The 23,656-nt window shown below is 31.3% G+C and overlaps 1 protein-coding gene and 2 long non-coding RNA genes across 3 annotated transcripts; 1 reads left to right on the top strand and 2 right to left on the bottom strand.

The window, feature by feature from the left end:
- Positions 1-6,336: 6,336 nt before the first annotated feature.
- Positions 6,337-8,393, bottom strand: LOC134266616 (uncharacterized). Its single transcript, XR_009992008.1, has 3 exons — positions 8,015-8,393; positions 7,412-7,478; positions 6,337-6,800 (listed from the first exon to the last, which is right to left on the bottom strand). It is a non-coding gene; the product is annotated as an uncharacterized LOC134266616 (long non-coding RNA).
- A 676-nt stretch (positions 8,394-9,069) lies between these two features.
- On the bottom strand, positions 9,070-9,680 carry LOC134266615 (uncharacterized). The gene is made up of 2 exons (XR_009992007.1): positions 9,545-9,680; positions 9,070-9,399 (listed from the first exon to the last, which is right to left on the bottom strand). It is a non-coding gene; the product is annotated as an uncharacterized LOC134266615 (long non-coding RNA).
- Positions 9,681-14,611: 4,931 nt separating this feature from the next.
- Positions 14,612-19,200, top strand: LOC134266617 (microfibril-associated glycoprotein 4-like). The gene is made up of 5 exons (XM_062748836.1): positions 14,612-14,934; positions 15,261-15,400; positions 16,059-16,155; positions 16,593-16,760; positions 18,141-19,200. Exons 1-5 carry the CDS (start codon positions 14,703-14,705, stop codon positions 18,401-18,403), a joined length of 900 nt encoding a protein of 299 aa, XP_062604820.1. The 5' UTR covers positions 14,612-14,702; the 3' UTR covers positions 18,404-19,200.
- Positions 19,201-23,656: the final 4,456 nt, after the last annotated feature.

Genomic DNA, 23,656 nt, shown 5'->3' with positions numbered 1-23,656 from the left:
CGGCTTTATTAGGTTAGTGAACGGATATGGAGATAACGAACGTATTCAATATCAAGGTCCATAAAACAATTCAAACAAGGACATGAATATAACGATGTATTCAATATCAAAGTCCATAAAACAAGCAGAACATACAGATAAAGGACTAATAGACTGTAAATAATAGAATATCACCTGAAGAGGAAAGAAGATGACAAGTATGTCGCAATAGAAGAATTATTAAACTTGGGGACTCACCGTTTTCACTGAAAAGAGTCGAAAATATTTACAGAGTTATCCCACTTTCCCCAAAATAAAAATCCACCCCTTCTAATTCGTACATTAAACTCTGATCAATAAAGCTATACCATCATCTGAAAACAGGCGAAAGAAAGTTGTAGAGAGAAATTTAAAAAAATGATATTGCTGAAACCATTGTAGAATCTGCATTCTATCATTTTTTCCAGAAGTTAGATATATAAGGCATTCGTGTAATTGTTGGCGACGATAGTTGCGAATATTTGGAAAATTTATAAATGTCAAACAAAAAAGTTACGATTTTAAACTACAGTTCCTCGAGTAAATGTTGGATGCATAAAATATAAATTGAATTTAGACGATGTTGTAAAAAAGTCGCTTTTTTCGATAGTAAATGATAAAAAAAACTTTATATATTAAATATGAAAAACATATATATTTTTATAGATTCACTTTATGGAAGTAAATATATTAAGTATCTAGTAATTTATAAAGGGAAAAAACATTCTGATTAACAATTTTTTCGATGTTTAGAAAACGTTTACTTTTAAATACATGTAACTACTCCCATCCCAATCCCTATATACCAACACATAAACTTATATGTATAGAACAGTCTGGTCCTCTGGGCTTCAATAATCTTAAATTGTCCTGTTTATTAGTTATCTATTTTATAAGATGATGATCATAGCAAAAATATCACCAACTATTAACACCAACTATTTTCACTTTTTTTTGGTTTAACATGGTTGAAACGACGTCAGACACAAAATATTCAGTAAAACAACTTGAAATCATTGGGATATATTTATTCTGTTGATTTGTAATTGGTGTGTACGATTTTTTAACGGTGTTTACAATTTTGGAGATACTACAAGAAGTGGAAAACTACTGTTATTTATGAAAAGAGGATATCCATATTTATGACATCGTTTCAATTCTAGCCTCGTCGGACTGGGCTACACAGCCTTCGTATATGATTTGTTTATGTTGCATGTACATTTTCATGTATATGTTTTTTTTTTATTTTGCAAATTAAATCAATTATTGTCTAAACAGAAATATTATATCAAATACAATATTTAACACAATTAGCATTATGGCATAATTTAAAAAATTAACGTATGTCAATGAACATGTGATACAAAAATCAAAATCCATATTATTGACGTTATCATTAAATTAGGGTTACGTCAGACTGCCCCTTGCGCCTTTATATACAGTTTTGTCGCACATAATGTTCAAAATATAGTGTGCATTGATTTATTTTTTTGTATATTTACTAAATCTATGTAAGAATATTGCCGTATACTTTTCCAGTTGTGGACTTAATTAAGAAAATTAAGTCCACGAACTGTTTGGACAACCCGTAGCATATTTAGATAATTGTTTACTGTAGGTTGACAATTAAATTACTTTGTTATATGTATTGTATAATTTCTCCAGTCCTTCTGCATCCTGTCCTCTGTTTGATGTAAATAGTTATTGCCATACAGTTAATATTAGGGGTTTATGTTTGCACTCGACAACACTTGTATTATTACTTCACTTACTTCTTTATAAAACACCTCATGATTTGTAAATATATCTTATCCTCATTTACAAAAGAAAATTGACTTTAATCATTCTTATACAAGTGTTTTATTCTTTCCTGTTTTCAGCAAAACAGTTTTCTTGGAAGATAAATAAAATAAAAATAATGATCGAAAAGCAATAGTTAAGTTCTGAATAATATTCTGAATAGCATGGTTAAAATAACTTTAATTTTCTACATACATCAGTGAATATAAGCAATAACTTTTATAACTATACTTATGGCAGTGGCGGAGTGGAATTATGTGTATTGCGACCCCTCCCTCCTTTTTGATTTGGTGGAAAAAGAAGGACAAAAGTCTGTTGTGTTTAACGTAAGAAACTGTCTAATGAACAGCTTATGACATTGTAACACTTGTATATGAGACATTTGGTTGTACAAACAATATCGAACTACAACCAACACCTCTTTACAAAAAATAATTTTTCGGTTTCTGAGATTTATAATCCTTCTGTTGTCAAAAACTTTCCGTTAATCTTTATCTTAAGTCAAAAATGATACTTCATCCCTGTTTTTATTTTTTTGCTTCATTTTCTGTAAATGTAGTACTGTGTTCCTTTTTAACCCCCTCCACTTCAATACCCTAGCTACTCAAAACAGGAGCAGAGCACTAGACCCCACCTATAATGTTTTGGATGTCCCTGTTTACTCTACTCCTCTTTTGAATTGTTGTATGGACTTTTGATCTTATATACTGTTCGTTATCTCCGCATGGTGTCATTTGATGTAATAATCAAAATGTTTTCCTGGAACATGCATCGCTAGATTTGTGAATTGTCTACTTTCCGTACATGGTGCTAGAGAAAGTGACTTAAAAAGAATTTTTTTTTACAAATCTAAGCGTGAAGACAGACTATTTAAAAAAACCCATTAAAGAAGCAATGTGGGGACTAGAACACCTCATTCATTCGTGTTTAAATCACAGGTTACAATATTGTTTTTATCGGGACTTATACTTTATTTTTCATATATCGCATTGTAGATCGACATAAATAATTTGCTCCTCCTTAAATGCTTTTTTTATTAAATTATTTTCCTTGAACATTTTTGGAGTCACTTTCTCCTGTTTTGTTCAGAGATACTATATAAGTGTTCATCATAGAAAGATATTTTTCTGCAAAAAAAATAAACATTTCAAAATTATTTCGTTTTTCCCACAATTTAGGGAATGGTATCCTTTTATTGTCATATGGTGTTGGAAATTTTCCGGGGCGGGAGAAGAGATGTATCAAGATATATTGACAATCGAATGATATCAATATGTGAAGTACAGAAATGCCTTATATTACCCAATTCTGAGAAAGGTGTGTGTGAAAGAACATTGTCTTTCAAACGCATTACATAAAATAATACATAAAAAGAAATATTTAAATAAGTGTTTACAGAAAGTGAATTGTCATGTATCTGTGATATATGTGTTGCATAATCTGTTTATGCCATCTGCATCCTGTCTTGTTTTTTTTTTGAAAGCATGTTATATCATATTGTAAATAACAGGGGGTTATGATTGCACTCAGTACCACATGTATTTTCTCAGTAATGTGTTCAGGAAGGACCCTCTGTTTATTTACTCTTTCATCATTTACAAAATAAATGGCATTATTCATTCATTCTTATATAAGTATTCTATCTTTGGCTGTTCATATCCGATATCGAAATTCATCTCTATTGAAAAGTTATACAGACAAAGAACCATAGATATGTACTCGTGACACCAGGCTTATCTAGATTCCTGTTTTTATACAAACCACAAAATGTCTTCATTGTACCCAAAAGGAAACATTTCCCAACCCACGGTACTGATACACTTCCAAACAATACTGCAAATTTCCAAGAAAACTTTGAAAGCCGAAATTCAGACACATTTTAATCCATAATTAATATTTGGAAAAATACAAATAGTATAGTCTTTTTTTTGTTCTTGTTATTTTACATGCCTATATGTTTTACTACCTAAGCTACATGTTTATGACTCCTGTTCTTTTTATCATTTACAAAATATTTATATAATGATTTTCAACAATTCTTTATTTTTGTTGTTTTATGTTCTTTATCAATTTCGAAAGCATAAACTACGTAGTTCTAATTTTATAGCCTCATTCCACGAACTTTTTAATAACCCCTCGTATATGTATTATAACATCAGTTACATGTTTATGACTCCCCTTATTATCATTTATAAAATAAATGACTTTCTTCATTCTGTTATGGGTTCTATTTTCCATGAGAATTTTTTTTATCTGAAATGAAATCAATCTCCTTGGTAAAGTTAAACAAAGAACCATAGATATGTACGCGTGACATGGGACCGATCTGATCCCTGTTTTCATACAAACCACAAAATGTCCTCATTGTATTCAAAAAGAAAAAAAAATCCATCCGACGGTACAAAATGTAATACATATTCAAACAATACTGCATTTTCCGAGAAAAAAAGACTTTGAAAGCCGAATTTCTAACACAATTTAATCCATATATGATATAAAACTACTAAGATTATAGTCTTGAAATTTGTCTTGCTGTTTTATGTATATTGTATTGGACATTTGCTCAACCAAAATAACGCGCAAAAATAAAACACATATATTTTGCCCACAAAGAATCCGACACTCTACACTCAAATGTTTGGAAGTCAATGTTTGCTATTCTCCTATGTTGTATTGTTTAATGAACTTTTGATCTTGAATACTGTTCGTTATCTCCAAATTTTCATGTCAATGCCCAAACACGATACCCATGACCACTACAGTGCTGCTATCCTATAAGTTGACAATTCTATCCTATCCTATCGTGAATCCTGCATCCATAATCCTATCCTGTGATTTCAGTCTAATCCTATCCTATCCTATCCTGCAACTCTCAGTTTTTTAATATTTAGGAATTAATTTGACAAAACGAAAAAAAAGGAATTAACAGGAAAAAAAATCAGACATAGTTATGGTATCTATTTAAATGTTATAAATTTTAATGGAAAATAAAAAATAATCGAGATCGGCATTCCATAATTCCCGACTCGCCGCACAAATTAAATTTACGATTATCATTGCCATGTTAAAAATAAATGTTAACAAACAGGTCGTAATTACACGTGGACAAGTACTAATTTTGCGAACATGTGTAAAGAAATTGGGCTACCAGAAAAATTAAAGAAAAAAAATATACTTAGTGTTTTAATTTTCCTACTAACAATGATCGGGAGACCCGGGATCGCGACTTGCGTCCGACGTATTATAATTAATTATTTTTAAAAATCATAGGCCTATACGGTAAAAATGTTTAAGTGTATGTTTTATGTAAAATTTTATTTTTTTTCTAAACTGAGCACCATGAAAATAACATGCATGTACATGTATCTATAGTCTAACTGTGCCTGCATAACAGGTTTTTGTTAAATTCTGTATGCAGTTCTCAAAAAGAAGATCTGACTAGACCATAAACCAAACAGACAAAGTCAAAATGTAGATCTAGAATATTTTGACTTTCACATATTAAACATTTTAAATTTGAAATTATCTTATTATATCAAATATTAAATGTATGATTTTTTTATTTAAATTCATAATTTATTCTTTTTTTAAATTTTAGTTCATCATTCATCGTATGTGATATTTTTCAAACATGCAAAATATATAGTTGCTAAATGAAATTCAAGATGATCAAAATGTTTTTTTTTTCATTTAACTTCAGTTTCTTCTCAGTTTATGGTCAGCTCAGAGCAGTACAAATGTATTTCAATTTCCAATTTTGTTTTATGTGTGAAAATTTAATAATTTATGTTTAATAGAATATATTTTCTAAATTTGATATTGGTTGACAGATTGAAAGTATATAAATATTGCGTGTAGTTGAGTGTTACATTGAAAATTTTCACCCCAAGAAAACCATTATCAATCGAGGCGCAGCTGAGGTTGACAATGGTTTTCGAGGGGTGAAAATTTTTAATGTTACACTCAACTACATGCAATATTTATTATATTATACTGAATGTTTTATACAAATACATATTACAGTGAACCGTGCGCGCATAAATTCCGCGCAGTCACTATTTTTTGTAATACCACCCATCGTCAAGCAATGTTGACTGTTGCTACGCAGGAGGGCATGGCTTCATTATTCAGCAGGTAGTAGTGCTTTTTATCAAATGTTTCTCAATGAATCAGATTCAAGTAATTTACATAAAAGTATAATATTAATAGATATTGTAGTGAGGTCACACATGTTCCTAAGATCTTATAAAACATGCAAGAGAAATTCAGAATTCACAGTAATTACAGTATTTATAACTCATTCTTGAGTAAAGCAAGTTTGTATTTGACCTTGGCATTGGATCTTGAATCTTAATCAGTGTCTGATTGAAAAATATTAAAATGTTCCACACATGTTCCTTAAATCTTATAAACATGCATAAGAATTCACAGTATGTTTAACACATTCTTGAGTAAACCTTTTATTTGACCTTGACACTTGATCTTAAAATTATCAGTGTTTAAATGAGAAAAAAAAACTTTATCAAGTACACAATATTTTTATTCAAGGTGATTCCTCAACAATGTTTAACAATTGAATATTCCATTACCATGAGACAAAGTCATTAAAAGTATCCATGTACAGCATTTATGAATTTTAATTCAAAGATCACAGATACATGTACATGAACTTTGTTTAAATTTAAGTTTATCAATGTTTTTCTTACCGTAGTATAATGTTTTACATGCATTTAATTTGACTTTCTTATTCAACGCTCAAATTGAAATTCAAATGTCAGAGTTATTGTCAGAGAGATGGTCATAAACTGAACAGTTCCACAAATGTCAACAATGCACAGAAAACATACACTGATCTCCTTAATAAAAACACCATGATTTCAGTCTTAGGAATCTTTGACACTGGTTTGAACATCTTTCATCATTTACTCTAATAGCATATGGCATGAACTGCATTCTGCACAGCTGCAAATCTGCAGGGTTTCCTGAAAAAAAAATCACATAATTATAGGCATGTAGATTGTAAATTTTGTCATACTCATTTCATACACATTTAAAATGTTTTTGATTGTGATTATCTTTCACATTTTATGTACAATTGGATTTAATTTCACCTTTTTCTCTCTCAAAAAAAATAATGCATTTAGAAATCATGAAAATTAAAATCTTATACTGCAACCTCAGTCATATAAAATTAAGAAAAAAATCTTATTTAAGATAATTTACTTGTACAGTGTTGTACATTATCAATTATTTTATCTTGTCAACTTGCTAACAAGTATGAATACATTTGTTTTAGTGACTTTTCTCTATTTTCTCTTTGTATTTATCTATTTAATGTTTTTTCTTGGTTTTCTTTTTTTTTTTTTTGGTCTTGAAATTTGAACATGTAAAAGAAGAAGAAAATATCTATGTAACAGCAACATGATGACCAGAAAAATTCAACATTTCTTTCAGTTTAACTCTCATAATTTTTGAAAGAAGAAAATCACTTGTTCCGAGAAACTGCAGACATGTCATCTCAAAGCAGATAATGATGTTTATATAGTTGAATGACCATTTAAAAATACATGATAAAATATAAAATCATACATACTATTTAGATTAAAATCCTTTATACTGTGATGTCGCATGATGACGCATGAGTGCAGGCAAATCCGTCACTGTAATGATGAATATTAAAAGATTAACTTATGTTTCATAACTCACAATACATCATACATACATGTACAATATGTAAGTGCACTGCTGAGTGAGCTTATTAAACATTTCAGCAGTAGCATTAGAAATGATCATGATGATTCTACATTAATTTATTATAAGTTACACTGAATTGAAAGAATCAAGGAAATAATAACATTAATAAACTGATTAAGGCATAATACATATGACTGTTCTAGTCTTAGGGGAGCACATTGATAGCTAATTGAATCATATGACAGATTAACGGGGGTATTTGTAAATATTTTATCCCCCCTTCTGTCTACACTACTTCTTTTTTCCGCACCTAATTTTTGTTTATATTAAATAGAATAAAATGTTTATATTTTAAGACACGAGAACATTGTTTTGAGGGATAAATAAGTATCAAAAATGCAAACATGTACAGTGTACAGTGGGGTACTACTAAACAGAGTACGCTAGAGTACGATAGAGTACTTTAGAGTACGATAGAAAAAAAAGTGTGTAGTATACTTACATGAACTCGCACATCATCTATTCAAGTCCGCTGTTGACGGTTCCTGTGGAATTATCCAAACAAACAGAGCATATTTAACAGAAAACATGTTAAATCACTTTTACACAAGTAAGAATCGGTTAAATCATCCAAACAAGCTGAAGAAATACGGTCTTTCGATGTCTGTACTCTTCGTTGTTTACATTCCCAAATCTTCCGGTGATCGTTCACGGTTAGATCGTACGCCGTGTTACTCGAAGTTTATAATGTAAATCTGTGTTTTGAGAAAAAAATGTTTTATTTTCTATTGAAATTTTATAAATATTTCTTTTGTAAACATTTTATATCGTATTTCGTTTTTGTAATTTATTCTGAAATATGAATAAACCTTTGCTCGAATCTGATTGGCTGTAGGATACAGGGTAGGATAGGATAGGATAGGATTGGATTAACTTCTACCCAGATAGCAAGACATAGTTGGGCCAACGTTGGCCCAATTTTTTTTCCAACGTTGGCCCACTGTTGGTAACCTTACGTTGGCCCACGGTAATTTTGCTCATCGGCCCATTGTTGGTCCAACATGTTGGCATATTGTTGGGCCAACGTAGGTATAATTGTATGACAACTAACAGCCAACCTTAATAACTGGTTGGTTAGGTTGGCCCAACGTTGGCCCTTTGTTGAAATGTCAGATGGCATATTGTTGGGCCAACGTAGTTATAAGTGTATGCCAACTAACAGCCAACCTTGACAACTGTTTGGTTAGGTTGGCCCAACGTTGGCCCTATGTTGAAATGTCAGATGGCATATTGTTGGGCCAATGTAGTTTTTAGTGTATGCCAACTTACAGCCAACCTTAACAACTGGTTGGTTAGGTTGGCCCAATGTTGACCTTTTTTTACAATGTCAGATGGTAATTTGTTGGGCCAACGTAGTTATTACAAAGAAACATTTGCAATTGGTTAAGTGATTCTTTACATAAACCTTTTTTATGACTGTTTAAAATAATTAATACACAATTCAATCTGCATTCATCATGCATGTATGGACATGTTCAATGAAAACATTATTAATGATTCACTGTGATAATATTTTATATACATCAATTCAATCATAATTTACAAAATAAATTTTAAAATAGACAATAGAGGTAAATTATGAAAAATTATCAATTAAAAGTTCTTAATCAGGGCTCACTTGCTTTATTATAGTCCTTTTGTTGTATTCCCGCTCTTTCTCCGTCCCTTCGTCCCATCCCGTTTTCTTCATCTTGATCTTTGTCATACGGACTCATACTTTATACACTTCTTTATGCATGGTCTTCGATTTCATTGTTATTTACATGTACCGCCACAACATTTGTTTTCCTTGCAGTCTCTGACTGAATTTCTTTGTTACAATCGTGTCTGTAATAAACATTTAAGAATTAGATAGATGGAAACAACTTAAAAGATGTTATTTAACCTTAACTTACTTGCAAAAACATGACAAGAATGAATTCCGAATCAATTTTAACAGTTAACCTGAATAAATAAGAATAAATATACTTACATCGCTTCTAAATGCAGCTGTATAGCAAGTGTATAATCCACAAATTTAAATTTCACTTCTTGCTTGCCCTTCATTATCACCACCTGTGAGCAATTGGATCTGACAGCTCACTCCAAAGTTTGGTCACGTGATAGCGAACGCCTAACTTTTGTTTCAATTTAATTATAAAGATGTGTCATTTTGATTTATGTATATGTGGGCTTCATTCACATCCTGTTCCTGAGAACGTATTCAGTCTTCTCTAAATTCTCATGAATACAACGCTCATGAAAAAAAAATCATAATTTCAAAGGTTTTATTTCAAATAAATAATCATGCATGTGCACAATTCAAAAAATATAATAAAACACTCTTTGGTGCTGTGATCACTTAAGTTAAAATTTAAAATGTTGAATATATCAGATCTATACAAAAACGGTCATCCAATTAAAAGCATGGACATAGAATGTCAGCTCAGCAGCTAAAATTGACACCATCTTTAGTTGGCAGTATAATAATTGGGCCAGCGTTGGCCCAATATAAATATCCCATCTTTAAAACACCTAAACAAAAGAACACTAGTGCTAACATCGGGCCAACATACTACAATGTACTACCAAATTGATAAACATTTTTTGAGGAGGGTGTATTACAAACATTGGGCCAATATACATGTACTACTACCCATTTGATAAGACACTTTCTTTAAGGGTGTATGACAAACATTGGGCCAACGTTGGGCCAACATACTACTACCAATTTTATAAAACACTTTATTAAGGATGTTTTACAAACATTTGGTCAACGTTAGGCCAAACGCATTCTTTATGGGTGTATAACAAACATTGGGCCAACGTTGGGCCAACATACTACTACCAACTTTAAAGACACTTTCTTTAAGGGTGTATTACAAACATTGGGCCAACGTTGGGCCAACATACTACTACCAACTTTAAAAGACACTTTCTTTAAGGGTGTATTACAAACATCGGGCCAACGTTGGGCCAACATACTACTACCAACTTTAAAAGACACTTTCTTTAAGGGTGTATTACAAATATCAGGCCAACGTTGGGCCAACATACTACTACCAACTTTAAAAGACACTTTCTTTAAGGGTGTATTACAAACATTGGGCCAACATACTACTACCAACTTTAAAAGACACTTTCTTTAAGGGTGTATTACAAACATCGGGCCAACGTTGGGCCAACATACTACTACCAACTTTAAAGACACTTTCTTTAAGGGTGTATTACAAATATCAGGCCAACGTTGGGCCAACATACTACTACCAACTTTAAAAGACACTTTCTTTAAGGGTGTATTTCAAACATCGGGCCAACGTTGGGCCAACATACTACTACCAACTTTAAAAGACACTTTCTTTAAGAGTGTATTATAAACAGTGGGCCAACGTTGGGCCAACATCAACATCCCTTCTTCCTTGGGAAGTAAAGTGAATGGAAGTTGCTAACGTTGGACCAATTGGGCCAACATAGGAATTCTGTCATGGTCGAGAAGGTTGGCATGGTGACATTGGTCCAACGTTGGCCCAACGTTGTTTCCCCAACGCCAACCATACAACCTTTTGCCAATGTTGGCCCAACATAGTCTTGCTATCTGGGTATATGTTTCTATCGTGAATCCTCAATCCTGAATCCTATCCAATCCCATCCCATGTCAACTTGTGGGATAGCAGCACTGTAAAACGATTTTCTTATCTATAATCAAAAATGCACTTCCTATCTATAATTAATAATGTTCTTCCATACAATGTACAGGTTTAAACGTTAAAGTAAACCGTGAGTGCATCTCGCAAATGTGCACTGGTACCATGTTACTCCTACCATTATGATTCCACTATGCTAGGGCTGTATCACTGGTATCATGTTACTCCTACCATTATGATTCCACTATGCTAGGGCTGTATCACTGGTATCATGTTACTCCTACCATTATGATTCCACTATGCTAGGGCTGTATCACTGGTATCATGTTACTCCTACCATTATGATTCCATTAGACTAGGGCTGTATCACTTGTATCATGTTACTGTTACCATGATGATACCACTATGCTAAGACTGTATCACTCTGACCCTGTTCCTACTGTCATTATAAGTGTTTTCTTACGTGTATAGGAACTTCAACTGAGAGACCAATAGGACTCACTTCTACAGTTTTTGTTGCAATGCATACAACCAACCAAATATCCACCCCCACTTTATTTATTTCCATTTTTTTTCTTCAAAAGATACTTTGAACCAACTTTTTCTTGAAATAATCAAGCGTGCTTGAAAGAAGTCTTGAATTTTTTTTTCAATGACATTTTCCAGTATTTTTATTTTTTGTTTGATATTTTTATATTCTATCTTTGCCAATGGCACATTAAATATAGTTTATATGCAATATGTATTATATTTCTTGTAACAACCTCCTCCACCATATTTTCTCTCTAAATCAATTGGTAATCTTCTTCTTCTATATTACAACAACACTTCAGGATGCTGACGGTTACTTGCTAGTAATGCATGTGAAGGTGGTACGTAATATCAAAAGCTTATCATAACAATTATTCAAAACCAATGTTGGCAATGGTTGACATTTAAATGAAAAATGGACTTTATTTGATTAATCACAAACAATTTGTTGTCTTTATAATATTTTTAAGGTAGAACCTATGTCGGAGAAGTCTTTGTCACAAGATTTTCAAACTTTTCATAATGATAAATTAGCACCCGCTTATCAATCAGTCAAAAGAACATGACATGTTTCCTTGTTATTAAATGTAGTGCAGGCATTTAAACATGGAATGATAAATACATATTACGACTTCACAATTTCAGTCATTTTCAGGGGTACTTGTCATGCAAAGAAGACAAAAAATCAAAAAAATTACTTCTTTAAACATCATTGTTTTTATTGTTTATTAATTGAACAGTATCAAACAATATTTCCCGAGAATAAATTCTTTTTATTCAATTGACATAAAAGATAAGTCAACTTTTTAAAAACTATAGGCAACTGAACTCTATTTATTTTCAGTCAATTTTCCACCCTACATTTGTAAATATTTTTCAGAAGTCTTTGTCACAATGTTTTTAATTTTTAATATGATAAAGAACATACCCAAATGATTACAAAAAGTGATTAAAATATAAACCTTTCCCCTCTAACTAATGAGAGATAGGTAATTTACCGATCCTAATATTCTTGACCTTTTTTGCACTTACACGGGATTTAATTATTATATAACTGTTTGGGGTTACTTTCAGATTAAAAATGTTTATCAAAAATTGTACATTTAATTTAAAAAGATCATATATAATAGAAAAACTGTAAATTTGTAATCAATTGTAATCAAACTCCAAGAATATGAATAAGTAACATATATTAGATGTATCTAAAAAATGTACACACGATCTACAATACGTACATCTTAGACTTAGACACATTTCATCAACATATTTCAACTATTTAGTTGGCAACTGAAGATTTTTTTTTATAGAATTTTTGCATTCCTTCAAAATAGTTACATGTACATACCATTTACATTATTACAGTAAGTTGAATACATTGTTATTTCATTACACAAAATGGCCTTTGATTTGTTAACTTAATAAAGGTCAAGATCTATTAATTGAAAGGTGCCTACAGGTTTCTCTCATTCAAGAAACATATTTCATTAAGCATTATAACCAGAAAACAAGTGAATTAAGATTTTTTTGGCATAATTTTAAATTGAATTCTGTGAACATATTTTCTACCATTTCTATTGAAGGTGCAAAGTACGGGAAAAAGTGACATTGAATCAATTATGACGTCATAATTGATCTAGCACAGGCTAAACACATTCACTAGTTGTGATGTCATACGACGTAGGTTCTACGTTAAATACAACAATTTGTTTTTTATTGATTTTATATTTAGTTAAATATGAAAACAAACATCAAAAATATTTATCCTTCTATCAGGGATTTTTTTTCTTGATGTAAGTTTTGATCGACTTCTTGTTGATTTTTTTTTCTAATGTCAGGATGGAAAGCTGTCAAGAAATGCAGACATCGCTAATGAGTTTTGTTTTATTTTCTTTTTCTAAATGAAAAAATTGCATTAGATCTTATATATGAATCTTTTACACTTAAGGTTTAACATTTCAACATTTCTATAAAATAGTAAAATACATAAAACAGAGAAAAGGTGATACATCTGGACTATAGATATGAAAAGGTTATAAATCTGGACTATAAATATGATTGATTGATTGATTTTATATTGTTTAACGCCAAGTCGGCAATATTTCAGCCATATTTCGGCGGGTATATAAATATGAAGCTTTCAAAAATAGAGACTTCTAAAAATTCAAATCTATTCTTTAATCAAGGGGGAAGGGGGAGGGCTAATAATTCCTTACTTATCAGAGGCAAATTTGAAAAAAAACTCTTTGAGGCTGGACTAAAATAAGACATTTGCATTCCCTGAAAATGTGTTCCAGTTCCATTCCATGGCACCCGATTCCACCTCTGGTGTTTCGGAGGTCCGTGTTTGTTCTGTTCTTATTTTGTATGGTTTTATGGACTTCGATATTACTGTTAGTTATCTCCATATCCCTTAAAAGTATATAATATTCTTACTATTTTGAAAGAGGCAAAGGACTCACTTTAACTAAATAAACATACACAAAAACCAGATAAAAAAACATTTGTGAATAACCTTAGTATTATGATTAACTGGATTTTTTTTCTTTAAAGCTTTTTTCACGAGGTTGTCTTTTTAAGCGATCATTTAAAATTGTGCAGTTTTGTAACAAGAACAAAAGGTAGTAAGATATCCAATGTGAACTGTATTTATTTGTTTATTATCAATTGTGTGCACTTATGAAAAGCTAATAATAATTAAAAAAAAAAACAATAGGTGGAGTAAAGGTTAGCCTCCTCTCTGATATTACGACTGTGATCCATGCTTAATAAGCTTATCTGACTTTGACAATAATTCCATGAATATAAAAATTTAAGCTCATCATTTAAGTGACGTGAAGGGGTTAAAGGCAATGACTTATATTATTGGTTGAATTTTGATCTTCCGTGTTTAGGGCTATATATAAAGCTGTGGATATTTTCAAGAAACACTTTATTCCAGAAACGCTTTCGTTAAGAAAAGATCAAAGAAGTTAAACCATGGCAATCGTGTGGGCAGCGCTCCTTTTGTCCGGCATCGTATGTACAAGTTCCCAGTACATTTATTCGAAAGATCGTTGTGCCAGTAATGGAGAGACAATGATGCAGATTCGAGATCTTGTGATCCAGCAGGGGAGGATCCAAGAAATGGTTGATTCCCTCAGGCGTATGGTGAAGAAACTTGAAGAAGATGTCACCAAGACCCATGAAAATGCTAGAATTGTCAGGAAAGGTAACTTCCTCTCTCTCTCTCTCTCTCTCTCTCTCTCTCTCTCTCTCTCTCTCTCTCTCTCTCTCTCTCTCTCTCTCTCTCTCTCTCTCTCTGAATTTTGTCTGGATGTTCATAGATATGATAATTACAAATTAATAAATGTATTTCTCTTACATTCAGGTTTAAAACATTATACAGATTGTTGCAATTACTATTTAAACAGTCACAATGACTCTAGCGTTTATCTCAAAGATCTCCTCGGTAATAAGAGTCAGGTGCACGTGTACTGTGATATAGAGACATAGAGAGGAAGGTGGTCATATATTCTGTTTTCTTTTTTCTTTCAGAGCTAAACAAATATAAAGATTGCAAGAACCTCTATATCTATGGTAATACAGAATCTGGTGTGTATGAGATCTATCCATTTGGTAATAACAGCAAGGTCAGCGTCTTCTGTGACATGATGACAGAAGGTGGAGGGTGGACAGTAAGATCTCTGTCTCTCTCTCTCTCTCTCTCTCTCTCTCTCTCTCTCTCTCTCTCTCTCTCTCTCTCTCTCCACCATCAATTATAGCTACTCCTTCTTTAACAATTCATTAATCTTTGATTTTAACGCTGATATGAAATCTTTTCGCAGAAGGAACATTAAATGGTTGTTCTAGTTTATTTTACAGGAAGATAATGAAATTCCGAAATAAATATTTTTTAATTACACTGTAGAACAAAAATATAATATCATAAATTTGATAAAGATTTTTTCTACTTTAAATAGTTGTTTGGATTAATATAGTACGCAAGTTTAAAGTTTATGATAAATTTGATAGACATTGGCGGTGAATAGTTGAAATACTTTTAAAAATATTTTACCGTTACTTATTCAAGAAAGTTTTTGCCCCACATCTTTCCCTCTCTCTCACTTTCTCGCTCTCTCTCCCTCTTCCTCTCCCTCTCTTTCTCTCTACATAAACTTTTACACTAGTTTTTATTACCTCTTTTTTTGTTTTTGCTTTATTTCAAACTGTCTTGTATATTTATTTACAGATACGTCTGTTTTGTATTTGTATAATTTGTGTGAAAGTAAAAATAAACTATCAAAAAATAAATAAATAAATAAAAATAACCTCCTATACTTCATAAATCCTTAGGCTATCCAGAGACGTGTGAGTGGTTCAGTGTCATTCGACAGAAACTGGACAGACTACAAAACGGGATTCGGGAATCCTAACGGATCCTACTGGATAGGTAACATATAAACAGTTATGGAATGACTACAGAGGACATAGCAAATTTATAGCTCCCAAAGGGTAAGGGTTCCAGATGCAGAAATATTCCCCTCCCTCGGGGAACCATTAATTTGCAATTTACATTGTACCCATTTATAACTCTGTAATATTTTATGTTGTTTTAGGGGATGATAGTTCTTCTGATTATTAACAGTTTAAATTAGCATTTAATTTTTTAGCAGTTTAAATGAAGTTTATAACAATTTATGTAAAATACAATATATAACGATTTCCCTACTTTGATTTCAAAACATGTATGTTCATTGCTGCATGCACTACACAATTAGAAATTTCTGTATACTTTTATAATCATATGTTGAATTATATGACAACTTGAAATAAATATGTTTTGCTTTATGAATTCTTTATATATTACACGACGATAAAATTTTTAAGGAAATGACGTCATACATCAACTTACCAAGAGAAGGAACTCCTCCCTCTACGTATCTATCACACTGACCAATGGGACAAAGCTCTATGAATTATACAACCAGTTCTCTGTTGCTGACGAAACCAACAGCTACCAACTTTTTCTTGGCGGACCAGCAACCGGGACCCTGGGTAGGTAAACGGAAAAAAAGAATGTACGAATGACGACCTATATTAAGGAGATAGAGGGAGAAAGATTTTAATTTCTTGTGACAGATAGACAAATACCAATTCTTTCTGTGAGAATCAACCCTAGAGTTAGGTAATTAATGGAGAGGGATGCGTGGATATCAATATTTTGAAAGTCAAATTTTCCTTGTATACTAGTATTGAAAATCAAGAGCCCCTACTATATGAGCCAATCAGTAATAAATAGCTAAAAGATTGAACATGTTCACGTCATAAACACTACATGCGTACTTGTACGTAATGTTGTTAGATACATAACTAATACAGAGAAATCAATTAAAGTGTAGAACGATTATTGAATATAAAAACAAAACTTGCATTGGAAATGTAATTAATTACAGTCGATAACAATGACGTGTTGTAATTAACCCGCTTTTGTGTTGAAGATAAACATAGTAGACTTAACAAAAGGTATACAACACTAAAGAGAGAAGTTAACTACACAAATTGTATCTACGTGTAGTCGCACAAATTTGAAGAATTCTAATGATTAATGTGTTGATAAAATGGAAGAAAAGCTATTATTTCGTGTACTGTTAACTTAAAGAGGTGACCCCCCCCCCCCCCAAAAAAAAGAAAAAAATCAAAACAGTTATTTTCTAATATTATGTCAATTTACTGGTTCATGAAATTATTGTTTAGAATATTCCTTCTTTATATGAACGTATATAGGCTTACCCATTTCAAGGTTAAAAAAGGCTTCAAATGAATAAAATAATAATCAATTTTGTTGATGTCATCCGCGTGGCGCGGAGGTTAGAGCCGTGAAGTAAGAAAATGATACCTTATTACTTATATTTACATTTGTGACTTATTCATACTTTATATTTGCCTGATTGTTACTTTTAACGTGTGAAATGCCTTAAATTTTCGAACCCAACGACATGTATGTAATCCACTAAACGCGCGTCGACCCTTTATGACGTCACAGAGAAATTACGTCGAACGTTTATCCAAACGCACATCTATGACCTCTTGACCCCATACCTGTATTTACACAGTTATAAAAACGCTTGCCTTTAGTAGTGTTATATAAAGGAAAACATTTGCAAATGTAAATATTTTCTGTTGAGACTCATCAACATGTTCGTATACAGTAAAAATAGAAATCAAATGACAACTGAAAAACAACGTTAAATATTAAATATTAAATGAAAACTGTGTTCATCTATTGTAATTGAAAGCAATGCAATATAAAGTAATTCAAAAAAAGGTTTTATTGTTGAATACTATAGATACTTTAAGCTTTAAAGTTTAAGTAAATGATAATGATCAAATCTGAAATAGGTGTTCATGTTATATTTTTCTCTGATAATTTTACAGGGGACTCTATGTTACACACTGGTTCTCCTTATAACTACGATCTGTCTGGGATGTACTTCTCCACCCCGGACAGAGATAACGACGGGTTTCCTAGAAACTGTGCTGCTCTCAGTAATATTAGAGGAGGCTGGTGGTTTAACAGCTGTCATCTTGCCTTCCTTAACGGTCCCTGGTCCCCGGAGTCCTGGACCTTCCCATGGTATCCTACAGTGACTAATGGTAAACAGATAAAAGAAACTCTCATGATGATTAAACCTCACTGACTTTTTACACCTTTATATCCATACTTGTTCACGCATAATATGAAAAGTTACATACTTTTATTATAGATCATGAAAACTTTATTTTTAGACATAAGGGTGGTTTCTATAATATATACATTGTAACAAACATATAGATATAATGTTATTATGTGTAATGAATCTATTGAAAAGTCTTAATATGTATTATGTTTAAGATCGTGTTGTACATGTAATATTCATTACTAAAAAAAAAAAAAGAAAATCGCATTAACTATTGTTACATAATAAAAGTTTTGTTTTTATTTTATCAATTGTCGTTTTATAATTAATAGTCTAATGATACAAAGTATGTGAACAACAAAGACAATGTTTTTTTTAATACATTCCTTGAATTTCAACTGATCCCCGTGAAAGGTCACATAACTGGGTAGAAGTAGTATCCATCAGTCTGTCATCTCCGTACATGTGTGTTGATAATTAGAATTTCATTCTGTTACAGTTTATAAATGACGTAGAGATGATAATTACGTAAATTTTATTTTCAAACACCAATATTACTCGTTACTTTTTCGTGTATTTCATATATACACTGTGTGAAAAAGGCTGCATGTAATGCCAAACCAATGAATGGGAAAACAAAGTATTATATGATGACTTTTTATGACATTAACGTTGAAGGCCTTGACAGAGTAACGTCATCAGCGAAAATCAAATTTCCCGCTCTTCTTGAGCAGTTTGAAGTTTTATAAGCCACCTTTAGAAACCTTAACGTCACACTGAAATATATTTGAGTCTTTTAGACAAAAATGCTACAGATCCCTTGAAGCAAATGTTGTTCATTTTACGGAGCTGAATTTTGCGCATGGATAGGGATATAAAAAATGCATGGTTATTGTCTTGAAATTTAAGCGATATTTGGGCGAAGGTAAGAAAACGTGATAGAGGGCGAGGCTTGCGTTTTCGACCCTTATCCCAAATATCGCTCATATTTCAAGACAGTTATCATGTATTTTGTTTATCCTGCAAAAAAATTTTACATTTGAGCGTCCAAAACAAGTTAATTCCAACTGATTTAGGCACATCTCTGCAGTTGAAACTACGAAGCCATGGCGTAAACATTGCAATAAATGTGAGGTAACAATGCTTTTAGAACGTCGGAAAACATGCGCGATGCTATATTAGGCAGTGACCGGATAAAGCTTTGGTTTATTAGGTTAGCTTTGTTAGGTCAGTGCAAGGGGTAGTTGCAGGATAAAAAAAATTTCTACTTTCCTGCATTATTTTGTAAACCACCTGTCCCTTCCTAATTTGAGAAATACTCTTTAACAACCTGTATGTTATATCTACCCTCTGACCTTTATAGTCGTCCATTAAACCTTATTAAATCGTTTTTATTGATAAAAGCATTTTTTCGGGTGAGGGGGTCACAAGACAAGCCTATAAAGGGGTTGGAGGCCGATACAATATACAGGTTGAAAAAAGAATATATCTTACATTTGGGAATGAAAGGTAATTGATCGTTTAATGCTGAAATGAAGATAAACATATCCCCAAAGTTGGCAGAAGACGTCGTTAACTACTCAATACTTACTTTAGGAAATCGGTTGCGTTTTCATCAATAAAATTTAAAAAATAATGCTACGGTTTCTGTAGTTAGAAGTAGATTCATGTTTCAAGGCTTTTAAATTATAAAGTATCATAGACAAAATTGATAAGAGAATTGAGAAGAAAAAAAAGGTACAGTTTTTATGCGGGCGGTATAAAAATAAAAATATTCGCGTTTATTTTTTTTTTTATCTTTCAAAAATATACTTAATTATAAATCATCTTATCAATATTTAATGCCCCCTCCTCCCAAGGATTTTTATTTAAAGAGCGTAAATATTTACAAACTGTTACCCGCGTTCAATGAGATGGTCCTATTGTACTTAATTCTACTCATGTCCTATATGAAGTCTATTACTTCTAGTCAATTGATAAGTAAAACAAGCTCGTGAACGAAAAAAATAAAAAAAAAAAAGAGGTACAGTTTCAATCCTGGAGGTATAAAAATAAAAAAAAATCGCGTTTTTCTTCTTTTGCGAAAACTATAAACTCATAACTGTACCTGATTTTGTCAGTAAAGAAACTGAGCATATATCGTTGCAGTCATGAAACAATATCTTTGAAAATTATGCTTAATTATAATTATAAATCATCTTCTGAATATTTAATGCCCCACTCCTCCCAAAAATTTTTCTTTCAAGAGCATAAATATTTACAATTTGTTATCCTTGTTCAATGGAATGGCTCTATTTTACTGAATTATAGTCATGTCATATCTAAAGTCTATTAGTTGTAGTAAATTGATAAGTAAAACAAGCTCGTGTATTAAGGAAATAATTTTGTGTGTTTAAGGTAATTCTATACTCGGCACTAAATGGGCTCGATCTTTAAAAGTCTGCTTTTAAAACATAAACATACATCACAGCAATTGACAGATACAAGAAAAATGATATGTCAACATGTTTACTTTTCCGCTATTGCCTAGCGGAGTATATTCCCCGAAATGTAAAATACTGAAAATTTACCTATCCTAGATTTTGTTGTATTTAAATGGATTCAAGTCTAAATATTCGACTTTAATACTCTAAAGAATGTAGAAATGTGTTAGTCAACAATATATAATCATTTTTTGCATGAATTATTATAAATTATTATAAATAGATGCACTTTGTTACGCTAACGTATTAAAATTGAAACCAATCTCATGTATTAGGGAAATAACGCAATTTTGTGTTCTTCTGTTCCTGACATCAATTTTAGCTTTGAGATTTATAAGGTTTTATTCATGGCCTTAGTACGTCTTGCTTATCGTTAAGTTGACATGATTATATGTCTGAAGACGTTTAAAAATCTCCCATTGCCACATGTCTGTAATCCATTCAGTTCTTTAGGAAAGACTTTAATCAGAAAAGACATATTGACTTTTTGCGACGCAAAGCAATCAAAATTTATAATTAAGATATATTTTTTCCTTAGAACAAAATTATAATAAATGAGCATAAACAAACATTATCAATGTTGTAGTTATTCTTTCTTACAAAAAGGTTCAATCTTACTGAAAAAGATTGAATTACATAGTATTCCTATTTTGACTCGAACTCACATGTAAAAAAAAAAAAAATGAGTGTATCCATTACGCTTAAGGCATGCTGAGATGCACAAATTAGGTCAAACTTACTCAGTAAATTATTAAATAAAATCAACATGTTTTTTTTTTCAAAATCACTTAATGCAATCAATTAAAACTTTATTCTCTGTCCCATTATAACTAAAGAAACATTCGTGTTAATACAGTATATACATGTAAACACACATGCATCTATAAAGCATGACAAAAGATGCTCACCTACATGTAAGCTACTGTTTACCTACTTAATTTAAAGTCTTTAACACTAATTCATATATTTACAATTCTCATACTAAGTCCAACATGTGCCTAGCATAAACAACAATCTCGTCCCTTAAATAAAAGTGTAGGGAAGGATATGGAGATAACGAACATATTCAATATCAAAGTCTATAAAACAATACAAAATAGGTGCAGAGCAAACAAATAAAAGACGTAATTAACTGTAAATAATAGAATACCACCTGAAGAAGAAAGAAGAAGATGACACGTATGTGGCAATGAAAGAATTATTAAACTTGAGGACTCACTACTTCCGGTGAAAGGAGTCGAAACATATTAATAGAGTTATCCCGCTTTCCCCCAAAATACAAATCAATCCCCTTCTCATTCGTACATTAACTCAGATCAATAAAGCTGAACCATCATCTGAAAACAGGCGATAAAAAGTTGTAGAGAGAAATAAAAAAAAAATTGCTGGAACAATTGTAGAATATACATTAAGTCTATTATTTTTTTCCAGAAGTTAGGTATGTGAATCATAAAATACTATTTTTAAGTTGTTAATTGACAGATTTACTGATAGCATAAAGTCATTCATATCTCATTATATAATTATGTATTTTTTTTTTCTTAAAGCTATAAAATTATAAATGAATGCATTCAAAGAAAAGGTTCTCGTTTTTTTAAACCCTATGGTACTGTATATTTTGCACCAAACATGTTTTATGTTCAAATTGACACAGATACAGATGGGTGGGTTTTTTTTATAACGACCCAGAGACCAGAGAAATATGCAGTAAGTATAAAACCGGCAGTATCTTTTTTCATAGATTAATGTTTCTCTATGATTTTAGAACAGAAAAGAGGATAAAAGATTCACACATCTTATATCGTGTCCAAGTAAAAATATGTAATCCCTTTGTAAAAAAAAAATGTACGAAAATTATATTGTCTTGTTTCTTATCACATCAAGAGTGGAAAGTTTTCAAGGTAAGCTTTTCGTATTGTAAGTGAGTTATTGCTATCTGGATTTGTAGTACGGATTATGTATTTGCTATTGTTCTCTTGATACGTAGGTATACAATATTAATGTATTCTATGTAAAAAGTATTTTACAATTTGTAGGAATCAATGAAAAATATTTAAATATATGTATATTTTTTGATTATATTTATGCTTTTCATTAATGATTCAAAAAGAAAGTTTTAATTTTGCAGACGTACTATTATTCACATGTACGTTTTCTCTGTAAATCATGTTTTTTAATGAAAGCCACTAATTAAGAAATAAATAACGTTATTCAGTGAACATGGCGTTATAAATAGCAATTACTCTGCTGACATATTCCATGAGGCGCGTATTCTTTGATTCTTTTTAAGAATATCAGTGGAAACCCTGACTTACATAAGAACGCAGCTTCTTGTCTTCAGTAAAAAAAAAACATACGGCTTCAAAATCAGTAAACCTGATTAATGAGCCTTTCATCTAATAAATCACAAACATAATTATAAAGTATTTCCCTCTCAAATACAGCAGCGCCGACATCACATTTTTGTTTTGTTGCAGTTGTGACGTCATCGATCAACGTTATTAAAACCCTCTGACGAAAATCAATAATTTAAAGAATGCTTTTATAATGATTATTACTCCAGAATACTTTTCTATAATTTGTTTTAGTTTTTCTATTTATTTTTAATAGCTGAAATCATTCTTGAAATAGATATTCTAGTTAAAGAATTTTTTGCTTTCTGAATGTTATTACCCAAGTGTGAAGAGTTATCTTTATTTGTTCAAGTATGCATGATACAAAAAATAAAAATATGGCAGTTCTCTAAAATTTTTAAAAAGTTTTATTAAACAATTAAATACATTTACCAAAA

The sequence above is a fragment of the Saccostrea cucullata genome, unplaced genomic scaffold, assembly GCF_032062105.1.
Source record: "Saccostrea cucullata isolate Sc308-1 unplaced genomic scaffold, CSIRO_AGI_Scuc_v1 ctg12686, whole genome shotgun sequence".
Taxonomy (NCBI): domain Eukaryota; kingdom Metazoa; phylum Mollusca; class Bivalvia; order Ostreida; family Ostreidae; genus Saccostrea; species Saccostrea cuccullata.
Note: the sequence above shows the minus strand (reverse complement) of the source record. Positions and strands in the feature narration are given on the sequence as shown.

Coding starts and splice junctions, on each gene's coding strand:
- LOC134266617 (XM_062748836.1), top strand. CDS start 14,703: ATGGCAATCGTGTGGGCAGCGCTCCTTTTGTCCGGCATCGTATGTACA. Junction 14,935..15,260: donor TGCTAGAATTGTCAGGAAAG/GTAACTTCCTCT, acceptor TTTTTCTTTCAG/AGCTAAACAAATATAAAGAT. Junction 15,401..16,058: donor CAGAAGGTGGAGGGTGGACA/GTAAGATCTCTG, acceptor ATAAATCCTTAG/GCTATCCAGAGACGTGTGAG.